General features: G+C 29.8%; 1 protein-coding gene across 1 annotated transcript; it reads left to right on the top strand.

The window, feature by feature from the left end:
* Positions 1–7,774: 7,774 nt before the first annotated feature.
* On the top strand, positions 7,775–15,726 carry LOC131849323 (probable NADH dehydrogenase [ubiquinone] 1 alpha subcomplex subunit 12). Its single transcript, XM_059199362.1, has 4 exons — positions 7,775–7,984; positions 8,892–9,017; positions 10,319–10,511; positions 15,636–15,726. The coding sequence occupies exons 1-4, from the start codon at positions 7,877–7,879 to the stop codon at positions 15,671–15,673; spliced, it is 465 nt and encodes a 154-aa protein (XP_059055345.1). The 5' UTR covers positions 7,775–7,876; the 3' UTR covers positions 15,674–15,726.
* The last annotated feature ends 12 nt before the right edge of the window (positions 15,727–15,738 follow it).

The raw sequence follows: 15,738 nt of genomic DNA, 5'->3' as shown, positions 1-15,738 counted from the left end.
GTGCCAATTATTACATGGAATACATAATAAAATATATTAATTATAAGAATGGCGTTTATCCACCATATGTATATTAAAGTTGTGAAAGCCAAACAATCGCTAAAGAGACAGTTCCTTTGATATACTTTGTAATACTATTTGATCGGAAAATCAACAGTTATTATTACTGACATTTTAACACTCGGTATTTGCTGCAGTTTCGCTCGCACGTTCTCATCATCTTCCCTATTTAGGTATTTTCTTATATTCCTTAGGGGTAGTTTAGAGATTTTCTCAGGAATTAGAGAATAATAATACTTAAAAATATGTTTATGCCGTGTTCTGTCATGATTCTTGTAGACAATGACTATGGTACATTATTTTTTTAAATATTAATACCAAATGGACGGACATACCATTTAAGTATATGAACCTATAATAACTAGAAATGTTGCACAGTATATAGCTTAATCGTAAATACAAAAAGTATACCGGACTCTTCCAATGTAAGATGCCAAGAAATATATGAAGTATTTAAAAGAAGTATTAACTATTGTCTAAAATTTAAATAGATATCCTTTTGCACATAAATAATTAGGTGTAGTGTTTTCGACGAATGTTTGTTATGTATTAGGAAATCTATGCTGTAGCACTGCAGTTTATATGGATAGCTGGGGTAGACAACTCGGATATATATCGTAAGGCTTTTTAATAGTTCTATTAATTATTTTTAAAGTAACTGATTAATTGCCCTATTACATGTTCGATCTGAAATTATTATCAATGATAATTGACTTATTACTATTTAATAATATTAATAAAATTGTTTTATAAAATACCCATCAGCGTCTTGCATTTGACCTTAGTCGAGGCCGTGCAGGATATATATAGATAATATATATTGACGAGTTATATCCTGGATCTAAAGTGTTAAAATACAAAACAGGGAAGTAAGCACAGCACTATCGCCAACACGTACTCATAATTTATTGTGTAAAGATCTATGAAGTAATGTAAAAACGATGCCAACTAAAAGTTACAGATAGTTAATATACGTACGCAGTAAACTCAATTGTTCCGTTTGAAAATTATGACTTCAGATGTTTTAGTATAGTACTATTCACTAGTTCATGTTCCGACACACAAGTAGGCGCTTCTAATATTTAGAGATGTTAATATAGATTTCCAATGCTGGGTCATCGATAAATAATTTGTTTGGCGAATTTTTTTATAACCTATAAATTACGTAAGTCTTCATTAATTGTTGTATATTTCATAAATTTCTTTTGACATATGATTTGATCTTCAAGAATTACAAAGAAGGGAAGACAATAAAAAAGAAATTTTTAGGTATCTACTATTTTAACACTTTGGACCCAGGATTTAGCCTGACAACTCATATTCACTTATAAATCTAGGCATTGTCTAACATATAAACGTTAACAAATAACAGGTACAGTTATGACGCTGTATCTTCATTAATTTAGATATTTTGTTAGTTATTATGTAATCAAAGGGGTTTACATATATGCTTTCAACATACATAAATTACTACAAGTATATCAGTAGGACTATGTTGGACTGGTATGAGTTGTTTCACTGCACAAATTTTTATTATATAGGTACAAGTTTGAAAACGAACACGTAATTTGTAGGGTGCCTTGCAAATCAAATAGATTAAATATTTTTCGTATATGCAATTCGAAATAGAATATTTGTTAAGATATTCAAGAATACAATTGTACATAAACTATATGTAACATTCGACGTTGCCATAAAAAGTTAATTTCCACTGAATAGATATTTGTTTCTATTGGATTGTTATTGATGCCGAGACTATATATGTTACTGACAGTTGATAAAAAGTATGTGATTCAGCAATGTTTCTGCTTAACATAATATCAATATGTCACTCGGAGACAGCATATAGTTTTATGGAACTCCAGTATTCTTTCTCTAGAATGTAGGTCGGAGCAAGTACCATTATCGACGACTTGATGCTCCGTATTCCGAGAAAGCTGGCAATCCATCTGCTTAATTTCATAGGCAACTCAAAGGATGGTAGTTTTGAAGGACTCTTCTTTCAGAACTACCATGCTATGTGCCAAACCCGATCAAAAACCTTCGCAATATCTAGACTACTGATAGAGTGGCCTTTTTCTCAATTGCCTTTACCCATAAATGTGTCGAGAATAAAAGATCCACCTTGACACTCGCCGTATAAAAGTGCCAAAAATGTTCCGAACTGAGATATTATATGGATAATAGTAAAATATATACATTCATATTACATACATAGAAATTTTATAACCATGTACTTATTTATAGAAACTATAAAAGAATAATTATAGGACAGTACCTTTCATATTGCATCTTTATTTTACCAAAGAAATGCTTAATTATAATTTTAACATAATGATTACCTACGATATACCCATTTTCTTATTATATTGGTAAATAATAATAAAATAATTTATAACTGATATCATAAATTATTTTGTTTTCAATTATATTTTATATAAATAATGAATGTCTAAGTCAAGATTTTATTTACTACATCCTTAGGGTGCTGTCACAGAGAAAATAATAAATTGTAGAAAATGTTACATATTTACAAATAAGAGGTCATTAGATAACCATATATATTTTTTTATATACTTACATATTGTAAGAATAATTTATTTAAATTATATATCATTTCATGCATTATATAGAACTCTTAACGTAGTTGACGTTAACAAATCAGAGATTAATCTATTGATCGATGTTGGTATACAAAATACATAATAATGAAAATATAAAGTACATCTTATTCCGTACGATATATTATTATATTATATCATATATAGGTGATGTATTAGTTTAGATACAAATCAAAAATTAAGTAAATACGTAATACAATGTTGTATAATGCTGTATAATAAGTAAATCAAATAAAGACATATGTCGAGTGAACATCATTTTCTTCGTCATATTATACTAGTCTTTTGAAAATTTACAATATAAACGGCATTGTCCTTTAAACTGGGCATAGACAAGTATAATAAATGTGGAATAGTATCGTTTTAAAATTACAATATGTAGTGTAACTTTATATTGTATTGAATATTAAAGTAATTATGCACCAATTGTACCTAATTTGTCTTGTAGTATTTATGGACTGTGGTGTATTTGTGCGTATACCAAAACTAATTAAACTGGTGTTAGTTGATTAGGCCATGGAAATTTAATTGAATGCGGTAGGTACTTAAAGAAATCTATACGCTTATGTCGGGGAAGTTTTACTAATACGGCCTTCTCAGGGTATATCTTCATAGGGTCAATACCGAAGTAGTATCAGGGGAGTAACGTGGGTGGCTTGCTAGAAAGATCGGAACCGATTTTCCATAGAAAGCGCGCGGAACCGATTTTGCCCACATAACTACTGCTACGATATTCCCCCTAGTTTTAATATCTTGTGTAGGCTAATTAAGCGACTATTGAAATAGTTTTGTCGTTTCGATTAGTAGTAGTTTTTTTTCTCGCAGTTTCAGTATTGACAAAATAATAAATTATAAACGCTGTAATACACTCTTTCCAAATACGAATTAAATGTATAAATGTAAATTATATTGTAATATAATAACCTAGATGGGAAATATATAGACATTAAAAACTTTTATTTTTACTATATGTTAACATATTGTTATACGTCACTGTATCCCTGTCTGCGTTTTAAATGGAAATTCCTTAGCTGACAACAGAGTCCGACTTTTAAATTAGAAAATATCTGAATAAATAAATATTGTTTCACTAGTTAAGTTATTACTTGTTAACGAGTATATTTAAAAATATCAAAATTATTTCATATATAATTCAGTTATGTATTTTAATTTGTTCATGATGATAGAATACAAAGCAAATTTGTAATGAATACATTGTATAGTATTGAAGTCAGCTTTAGCGTTCACATATATGTAATTATTAGTACTAATAATTAGAGAAAAAAATATCCTGTTATGCTTTTGTTTTTGTGGAATGATTTTTTTATGTATTCATTGTGTAATGAAAAAAAAATACTCCTATAGTACATTCTTAGCATAGAAATGATTTTCAGTTCGAATTGTGACTGTTGTTGCACGCGTTATGTGTTATAATACCGACACTGAGAGGTAACATAGAATAGAAGCAATTCCTTTCTTGATGGTACTTATTAATATACCGACACTTCTATAGTAAATATTTAATATACTATGATTCTGTATATTCATGCTATAGAATCCTCAGCTTTTCCAATATATCTTGTGTTTAATAAGACTGAAGAGTTAATAATACGACATTGTTTTTATATGTCAATCGTAAATGTTGTAGGTATTCCATAGAAGCGTACTAACAGCTCATTGGCTATCTGAAGAGTATTTTTTTCAGACTACCCTAATGCTGTTGGTCGCAGCGGGCCTTTACAGCTTCATTACACAATATTATGTACTTTCATTTAGCAACTTAAATATAATTACATAAACCCTACCAACAATATGTTATTCCCCTTTTAGGTCGTAATCATATTTCTGAGTAATTGTATTTTATAACAAGTAGAGAATAGATTATAGGCACAATTCATCGTCAAAATATTCTATTCTTTACCTGTGTAACATTAAAATTTATTTTAACTTATACTCGCTACCTCCACTCAGTTGTATATCTTTATTTTTAAATATATTAAGCTTTGAATATTTAAATTAGTAGTAATTAAGCAAGTTACAATTCTTTTGTTAATTTAAAATTGGTTACATACCATAGATATGATAAAATAAATCTAAATCTTTGAGATGTGCTGCTATCTATCCTATGTTAGGGACAGAATCTAGACAGATAAATTTGTATAAATAATTTTTGTTTAACCATTTTATCGTTCCATGTTATTTGCAACAAAAAATCATATTAGCAGAGTATTATTATTGATGATAATATATTTCCAATTAAACTACGCAATTTTATGGCATGTAGTGTCTGGTATGTAATATATATATTTTTTTATTATAATTAGTTGTGAAATTTAGGCGAAAACTTTATGAAGCCATATTGTTTATTGGATAAAAACGATCTTAATTGAAAAATAATAGATCTTAAATATTCCTTTTGATTGGTTATTGCCATTTGTATCTGTGCTATATATTTTCTAATAATAATTTTTCGATTTAATTTTTAGTCTGCGTTATGGTTGTATTTCTTAATAATTATATAGTAAGTTAACTTCATAATTTATGTTTACATATAAGTATACTTATAATGTAAGTATATTACCTTAGTCTAGTAGATATATTATGAATATTGGTATTAATTATAGTTCTTTATTGGCTGGGTAAAGTAAAGGGTAAATGCAAAATAACAAATGTTTAACAGCCATCATTATTTATGAATATATATAAGATATACTGGTTTAAAGTCGATATTACTTATAAATAACGAAGTAATACTTTAATTATTTTGGTGAGAAATATTGACATATTTGGCTAAATTTAGTATAATAGTACAGTATGAATTGTGCGCTTTAATTTTATTATACCTGTCTATTGTATACACAAACTTAGGTCTAATATATTACTTTATCTGAGCACTGACCTCCAATATATATTGGAGCTTGATAATGTAAATCAGTTCCTATGCAATATAATACAATACAAAGCATATTGTACCTTTCGCACCTACAATTCTGGTATGGTATATCATATAACGTGATCATGTCTAATAAATTCGTTCAATTTTTATTGCTATTCAAAAAAACCAATCCGGAGAAAATACTGGACTATAATAATAATATAAATTCTTTATTCTAATATTGTTCTGGTATATCTACTTGTTTTAATTATATAAAGATAAGTTTTTTATAGTAATTTTACAAACATTATTTATTCTTCTTGCCCTTCACTTCTTTTAAATAAACTGTCACGTACTTTGTCGCAGTACTATCACTTTTTTTCAAGTAAGAATTATTTTACATAATCAAGACATACCCATTACCCATATTCAGATTAAGTGTGATTTATTTTCCTTATGACATTTGAATGTATATATATACTATAGTAGAGTTTTAGGTGCAATAATCATATATATAATTAAGGTCATACTCAGTAACGAGAGAAGGTTCCGAATTTGATACCTGTTTGCATGAATCGAGGTATTATTATTTACATATATAGGTATATGTGTAATGTATCTAGTCTATGTTAACATTTGTTATTTCGCAATTGGTGTCAACCTCACAAAATTATCACGTGTACTTCCTTAATAGTATTTAAATTGAATCTCTTCACGTTCATTGCTGATTAATAATAATTTGAGACTTCAACTATCCATCAAGTCATATATGACCAAAAGAAAAGATTAACTATACATACCTAAATGTTAAAGACTATAGAAAAGTAAACTTAATGTAAGTACTTATACGATATAATTTTGAATGAAAGTTTTTATGGTTTTCTATGATCTGCAAGTGTATAGTCTATGGTTTGCTGTAATTGATCTGACCAGAAATAACTGAATAGTTAGTCAAAAGTCTCGCAAAAGTATTGTTTAAATATGATAAGTGTTATTGTTTACATTAGAAAACCTCACATTTTGTTACATATTGGACTGTAACAAGTCCATTCTGTAAGGATTTCTTTTTTTAGACAACTCTGTTTATTACTGATAATTCTGCAGTTATTACTGATCGTGTAATGCGTGCCTTACTTTATGGCAGTGAGGTTATAATCAGACTTAGAAATGTCTCTGCAAGTTTAAATTTCAGCATTAAACGTGTTGAGTTTCCTTAAGATGTATAATTATATGTTATGTATAATTTAAAGTTTGTTTTGGAACAGGCTGTGAACGATCTGCATGTGGTTTGTTTGATTGTTAATAATAAATTATTACGTTGTATTTCCGATTATGATCTTTTATTACTTAATATACAATATTTATATATATGTCCCAGATCCTTTCCTAATTATGACTGTAACTGAAAATTGGAATGTGACGGCCTCGGTGGTCTAGCGGTTTAGGGTAACGTCTTACTTCCGATGACCGCGGGTTCGATTCCTCGCAAGCTGCGAACATTTGTATTCATGAGTATTGTATGGTCTGCGTGTTTTCTATGTATACCAAAAATACTATTTATGTATTAATATTGGTTGTACACATCACAAGCTCTGCTTAGCTTGGAACTAGAGAGCGCTTTGTGAATTGTACTAGATATTATTGTTATTATTAAATAAAGGTTATCGTAAATATTACATTTATCATATGGAGGAGATTAGGGAATACTGAGGTATGGGAGGTATAAGAAAGAGACTACTACAGTTTAAAAGTGATTGAAGCAAGAGATGTTAGAATACATATATCGGTAATTAATGCTCTATACAAATAATAAAATATGAAATTAAATACACTTTATTAGTAGCTTAGTAAAGAAAGATAATTATGATAATATGTATAAGAAGCTGTCTTCGCTATCTGGTTAGCCTTAGCTTACCCTAGTACATTGGCTACCTAAACAAATCTTAATAATATAAATGCGAAAGTTTCTTAGTATGGATGTTTGTTAATCTTTCACGCAGACACTACTGAACGGATTTTGATGAGACTATAAGAATATAGCTTATGCGTCAGAATAACACACACCTGGGCTATATTTTATATAGAAATTTAACGCGGGTTAAACCGCGGGCACTTCTAGTATTTAATCATTTCCTTAAATATTTTTATTGTTTTTTTTTTATCCTTAGAGGAAAGGCAATGTTTTGTAAACATCACATTGACAGTCTCCTGATTTTTTTGACATGATTGCATAAATTCCACGAGTAGATAGCTTTGTACTTTAAATAAAACGCAGTGATTTATCAATATTCTAAAATAATTATCGTAATTTTATATAATTATGTCTATAATACCATTCGACAAGTGGGCTCGACTTATTCGTATCATATCACAGAATGGTGGGCTAACGAAATCATTTTACAAGCTTTGGAGAATGGATGATCTAAAGGTGTGTACCGTAGATAGAAAAGCCTGATGTTGATTACATTTTGTTTTATTGTAAATTGTGACTCTTACTGTGTACTCGAGTTTTGTATATAATCTCTACTAGCTGACCCACGCAACTTCGTCTGCATGACACTTGACATTTAACGTTATATTTCGATCAATTTACATAATATCTATTTGTATCATAGCCTATTACTGATATATAAGCTATATTGCTGTAAAGTTTCATCAAAACTCATTCAGTAGGTTTCGCGTGAAATAATAACAAACATCCATCCATACTTACAAACTTTCGCGATTATAATATTTGTAAGATTCCACAATAGTACCTACATGTATAATATTATTGTATATAAAATAGTCAATTAGGTATGGGAATATAAAAACGGTTCCACTTACCTAAGTATTGCAAAATATCAAAGGAATTTTGGGTTGTATTTTGTGTTTTGGATTAAATGTGAATTCCACTGTATTTTACTTTATAACGTTCATTGTGATCAGTATAATAAAGATATTATTTTTATTTTATTGTTATTCCGAATATCATGCATTCGAAATCATGGGCACATGGTCTTATACAATAACTAATAATTACAATTACAATCTATTAATAAATACAATAGTGACAAATAAATAACCCTGAACAATTAATACAGCGCCATCTAGTCCGACGGTAAGTAGCTTGTGTTATGGGTACTAGACAACTGATATAAATACTTATATTTTAATACATACATAGAAACCACTTAGACGGATACAATCATATTCATGAATACAATAGTTTGCACCGTGCAAGGAATCGAACCAGCGAACATCGGAAGTAAATCGGTGTGCTATTCCGCTATACCACCGAGGCTGTCATACATAAATAGATAGGTACTGCCACTGTATCTAATATTTGTATGTAGGAAGGAAAACTAATGGGCGTGGATTGTTCCGGCAACAAATACTACGAAAATCAGAATTATATGCTAGGACGCAGTCGATGGGTTGAATATGCGCCCAATGTTAAGTGGGAATACGACGCCAGTCAGGTGAGTTACTGCGCAAACATTTATCTATAATGAAACTGAACGTGCTCAATTGGTTATTTGATTCTGCTGTAGCCTTTCCTTTCTTCATCTTTAAAACTACGCAACGAATTTTGAAGCGGTTATTTAATAGATAGTCATTCAAGGGGAAGGTTTATATTATAATACATGTACACTGGAGCGACGCCGGGGCGAGTAGCTAGTTACATAGTATAAAACAAAGTCGCTCTCAGTCCCTATGTATGCTTCAATCTTTAAGGATTTTGATGCGGTTTTTTTTTAATAGATTGAGTGAATCAAGAGCCAGGTATATATATATAATACATGTACACCCCTGCGAAGCCGGGGCAAGTAGCTAGTTTAATATAAACCCCATTAATTTTATAATAAGTGGTAAAACGTCTAAATAGTTCAGATACTTGCTTATTGGTGTTTAATAACAATACATGTTATTAAACACCAATAAGCAAGTAACTAAACTTCTCAATTCGACTATATAATTTTATATGTAGACTGTAAGTACCTATACTTATTAGGTATTTAGCTAATTGCTAATTTTTAATAAAATTTCGACAATTTTTGCAAATATAAGCGTAATAAATGCTACTTTAGTATGTAGCCATGTTCCTAACAATTCTCATTACATTAACTTAGCTTGTATGCGACTACAACTTCCAAAAGGGTCCATATGAAAACAGTAAACGAACGATTTCAATGTAATAGTTAGATTTGACTAAATAGATTCAGATACATTATATATGTTAGTAACTGCCTTTTATAATAATTATTATATGGTGTAGGTTTTGCGTTAACATTGCTGCTACTTATTATTGTTCTGAAACTAAAGTAGTGGCATTTAATGCAGTAAGTACAAAGTTGTGGCGTGGGATCCTCTATTAGCCGTCAAGCAACTTGCTTTGTAGACTATGATTTATTTAATAGGTGATATAAAGTAGGACAGAGTAGGCACGGAGGCGTGACATCTTAGTTCCTCAGAATGACAGCATATGACGTACCACGGGTGTCACATGAAGATATGATATTTGTGGTACTGTTGGTGTAAGTGTTTATTTAACAATTGCTACATTTAAGTCAGTATAGTTATCAATGATTTAATATATTACGAATGCGGTACAGCTCAAATACTAAGTCATAATTTATAACAGCAACTTTTAAGAGTAAAACGAAACGTTAATGAAACCGCACCAAGCTGCAGCGCACATGGTATAGTACAATAGTTCAACAAATATGTCGTCAGATTGTTTGTCATTAATAATGGTAACAGTAATTTCCGTTTTCCACAGGTTACTCCAGAGTGGTTCGGCTGGCTCCATTACAAGACTGACCGTCTACCGGGCGAGGACTGCGCCAAATACTGCCTCTACTGTTGCTCCTGGTGTCACCGTTGGCTCTTGCCGCATTCTGAAAATATGTCTGGTACATCAGAGGCTTACTTCCCCTACAGTACTGTGAAACCTCATATTCATGCATGGGATGGTACGTAGTTTTCTTTTTTCTTAATGGATAATAATAGAATGATGCTCCCATCTGTGCTAACGGTTTATGATTATGGGGCACTAGTGGATGATGGTAAGGTCAGGCCCATCATGACAAAATTCACCTGGAATCCATCATATTGGTTTCCAGGGGAAAACGCGTGGAGGTTAACTGACATGGTACATTGCTAATAATAGGGTCAATAGTCCACATTACAATGCAATCCCCTTCCTCCATACGTAGCTGTTTTGATTGAAATTATTTGTATTTCTTTCTACAGGAAAGAATTTCAATGTAGTGCTAATTATGGAATTACGTGACCCTAAAGTCATTAAGTATAAAAATAAAAATACATAAAATTGAATATGTCAAACTTTTTAGTTACGTATACTGCGTTTAGTTAAGTATATTTACATTCCAATACATTAATATATATTCATTCAACTCTATATATATATTAATTTGTTCTATGTAATTTATGTACAGTTTTTATTTGCATTTAGGAATAGGAATGTGCGAATCTTCGTTTGAATACGGAATATACATAATGTTGTATAAGAGCTACTGGATTTATAATTATTAAAGTGTTTATTAATTACATTATTAGGTCGATTTTCACAAAAGCTTTGATTTCAAATCATTCTTTAGCCGTTTCTTCTCCGTTCAGCCGTTCTTTCGCAGTTGCCCTAACAGCGTGTATTACGTAGGCACGAAGATGAATTCATCTTCATTAAAAAAAAAAGAATTAACAGTAACATACTAAGTTATTCCTATATTTTTTTGATAACCACAAATAATGTGTAATCTATTGGCATATAAACAAATACATCGTGTTACCACCCGCATTTCAAATTCTACGTCCGCTAGATGGCGTTACTTGTATCTACTGTAAATTGTTTGGTTCGACTGACCCAATATTTTTCATTGTAGGTAAGGTCGTATTCAACGGAGCGGGTTTGGTTAATTAATATAATGATAAAGTCCGGGTATTATTAATAATTATGTATTTCACTGATTAATTTTAGTGGAAATGCGATCGGTTCCTACAAAATATTTGTCTCCTTGATAGTTTTATTGGCAAATTAACAAATACTCCCTGTTATCGACCGTTCTTCAAACGCTGCGTCCGCTAGATGGCGTTGCTGGTACCTACTATGCTGTACATTGTTTAGCTCGACTGACCCAATATATTCGTTATAAGGTCGTAATCAACGGAGCGGGATTTTGGTTAATTAATATAATGATAAAGTCCGTTGAGGGTGGTATTATGAACATTTATGTATTTCACTGATTAATTATAGTGGGAACGCGAACGTCTCTTACAAAATAATTGTTTCTTTGCTAGTAGTATGTTATTATTATGTTTGTTCATTATAAATTATTATTGTTCATATTACTCTTGTAATTGCTTGCATACATGCAAGTGGGTGTAGAACTGTACACTTTATGGTGATATTTATTTGATTTTATTTTAGTATATATTGCTTGTATGGAAACTGTAATAAAATCGGTATAGGCATAAAAAAATATGTACGAGCACAGACTAGCGACTTGACCTTACTTCGCACGGAATAACATATATAAAAGTAAAATAAAGCACATTTTGTACTTATACCTAGAAATACATTTCGAAATACTGATTGATGGCTAATTTTCACGAAATGTAGGTAACTAAATATTAACTAAAATGAATATTATAGTTTTTACGTAAAGCGTGTACAAAACCATAAAGAGACAATCTAATAGCTGTTGTTCGGGCTTCTGTTTCACAAATGTTTATTTTTTTTATTGAATATTTTTAATATGTAGATGTAGGTCAGGTACCAGTTGTATTACATATCTTATTAATAACATTATAAACGCGCATGTTTGTATGTATGGATGGATGTTTGTTATTCTTTCATGTCAAATTTACTGAATGGAATTTGATAAAACTTTACAGTAATATAGCTTTTACATTAGAATAACATATAGTATATGTTATATGTTACGCTATATGGTATATGTTACGAATGTAGGTACGTAGGTATGCACTAATCAAATTGTATCCGTGAAGAATGATCAATGTTATTTTAGAGGACAAAAATTATATCTACATACCTATGTGCATTATCAAATTAAATATATTATTGTAATTAAGTATACAATGTTGCAAATAATATCGCATCATTAATTTTTATAAAATAAAGCAATAGATTAAATTTCTCTTATCAATGCAACCGGTGACTTTTGAGGTGAAGTACAAGCAATCTGTTTGATTTGTTGCCTGTTTACAACATTTTAATGACTTTAAAAAATAGGATAGGTATTTGGAACATAGTTGTTGATAGGTATATTACTGACCACCCTGCCACATAGTGTAATATCTTTATAAATACAAGTGTGCCTAATTAAAAAATAATTATTAAGTTTGAAGATTCACATTATATGTATTATCATTTTTGATAAATAGGTATCTACTAGTGTGCCTGTTTACCAAAAATTATATTTGGTGTTGCGAGCTCTATTTATTTTAAATGTTGTCGCGTCCTGCACCTTTCGTGTGATGTGATATTTCTATTTCATTAAGTACTTACCTATCAGTATACACTGATTATTTTTCAGTCGTCAAAATAATAAGTAGTAGTAGTATAATTGCTCTAAAAATAACGAAACAGTATATATACTTGGATATATTTTTATCTATCTCTTACATCTAGCTTGGTGGGCACTGTTATTTTTTTTTTGTTAAATATTACTAATCTTTTTTTTTCAATAATAATAATAATCTCAAAACAATTCACACAGCGTCATCTAGACCAAAGTTAAGCTAGCAAAAACTTGTGTTATGGGTACTAAGCAACTGATACAAATGCATAGATAATATTATACATAGAAAATACCTAGACCGATACAAACAATCATATTCATGAATACAAATGTTTGTGACGTGCGAGGAATCGAACCCGCGACCATCGGACGTAAAGCGGTGTGGTAGACCGCTAGACCACCGAGGTCGTTAATTATCTATCTAGTAGGTACGGATGATATTGGTTTAGTAATAAATATGCATAATCAATTAATAAATTTTACAAATGTACATTTGCAAAGGTTTATAGATAAATACGTATATTCTATAATATATGTAGATAAGTCCCTATGGCAACAAAATCGTAAGAGTCGAAATTTACAAGTCCAATATTTTTTTATGCAAACAACTGATAAAAAACGGGTAAAAAATAAAAAACGATACTGAATTCTATTATTTTTAAACAACTGGCTAAAAAATATTAAATATATTTTGTAAACAGGTCTATTGTAAATACAAATTGTTATTGTTATATTTTCTTTAGCATCATAATATTGTTTATGAGCTCGCGATGTTACGGTAAATATTCCATTTATATAATAATACCTACCCGCCCCGGCTTCGCATTGGTGTACAAAACAGGTATTATAAATATAAACCTTCCTCTTCAATCACTCTATCTATTGCTAAATACTGCATTAAAATCCGATGCGTAGTGTAACAGCGAACTCTAAGAGAACAGCAACAGCGCATGCGACTTCATTTTATACTATGTAAAGTTATATAATTCTAAACGATTGTGAAAGAAGTTTAAACAAATAATATATTTAAGTCTTGTTCTTAAAGCAGTATATTGTTTTAAATTTGACGCGATCATTTTTTTCTTGTGTTCGTTTCATTATACTATTAACGGTGACTTCAAAGTCACAATAAAAATATTTTCTATTTATGCATATTTAGTTTTTATGCATATTTATACATAAATAGATATTAAAGTTATTATTACTTCTAGATTATTTTTTAAAATTTTATTTGTTTATTTTAGCACACACAAAAATGTAAACAAGACGGATTCAATTTTTTATGGACTTAGTGAGATGATTGATAGGAAATATCTCCTTCAACTTCAACAGAAATATGCTTATACTTATCTCGGAGTACGACTCATGTACCATGTGACTAATATTATACAGCGTAACTTTGTGAGTGTGGATAGATGCTTGTTACTTTTTCACGCAAAAACTACTAAATGGATTTTAATGCAATTTTACAATAATGTAAGCTATACATCAGAATAATGCATATTCTATAACTTTCAAGTGGGTGAATCCGCAGGCACTGCTAGTCATCTAAATATAACTATTATACTAGTAATTTAGCTATTTTTGTCTCATAGCTTTATTTACTACTAGATCATTAGGCGGATTTTGGTACGGTTTTTACTATCATTTCGAGATGTATATTAGGAACACTTTATATCTAAATAATAATCTAATAATCTAATCTCTACAATACAGACCTGCGAGCCTAGTGTAGAACTACAGTCAATTAAAATGTAAATGTGTATCATGAATAAATATTATTATTATTATTATTATTATAAATGGATTGTCGTTTTCTTATGTGTTCAAATTTAATGGTAGTTACGAATTTTTTTTTAAATATTATTTTGGAATTCATATAAATAATACAAAGGAAAACAATAAATGTGGAATAACCTATGGAGCTCAGAGAGCTGTAACGTAAAGTAACGTTGCTTTGGCAAATGTGCAATATTGCATTTACGATATAGTACGTATAGTTACAGAGCAATTTTTTTTTATATATAACATTAACATTATCTGTCTATTCTAACCATTTTGAAATATTACATGTCTTTGTCTATCAAATTAGGAAAGTAGGTACTTAGTTTGAATAAAATATAGTTACGTAACTTTATACGTACGTGTGAATACATTTTTGAAGTGTTATAAAATAGAGGGACAACATATTGTCCACTTTTAGGAAAGTTTTTTGGTAGTAGTAATGTAGAGTTTTGTAAGTTGCACAAACAAGTTACACAAAATTCTACCTTAGGACTACTCCACAAAGGAACAAATTAGGAATGACGGTTATGCTTATTAGTTTGGTTTGTTATCGATAATTCCATTACCAGAGAGTCAGTTGGTAATATAGATAGAGACCACGTTTTTGGTGTCGACCTGTTTCAAACTCGGAGTAGTAAATTACGAATTAAATACCCAATTTATTTATTACTTACTGTAGGTAATTCAGTAAAAAAATATAGCTGTACAAAATAACTTGCGCTATTTATGAAATCTTATTTTTCATTTCAGGTTACACTGTATGCAGTCGTCCTTGTCATCCTACATAATTCGTATATTAATAATATTAATAATAAAAATATTGATCTAATAAATATATAACTGAAATAAATAT

This window comes from Achroia grisella, unplaced genomic scaffold, assembly GCF_030625045.1.
Source record: "Achroia grisella isolate CSIRO2021 unplaced genomic scaffold, CSIRO_AGI_Agris_v1 utg640, whole genome shotgun sequence".
Lineage (NCBI taxonomy): Eukaryota > Metazoa > Arthropoda > Insecta > Lepidoptera > Pyralidae > Achroia > Achroia grisella.
This window is presented reverse-complemented; position numbering and strand designations above follow the sequence as displayed.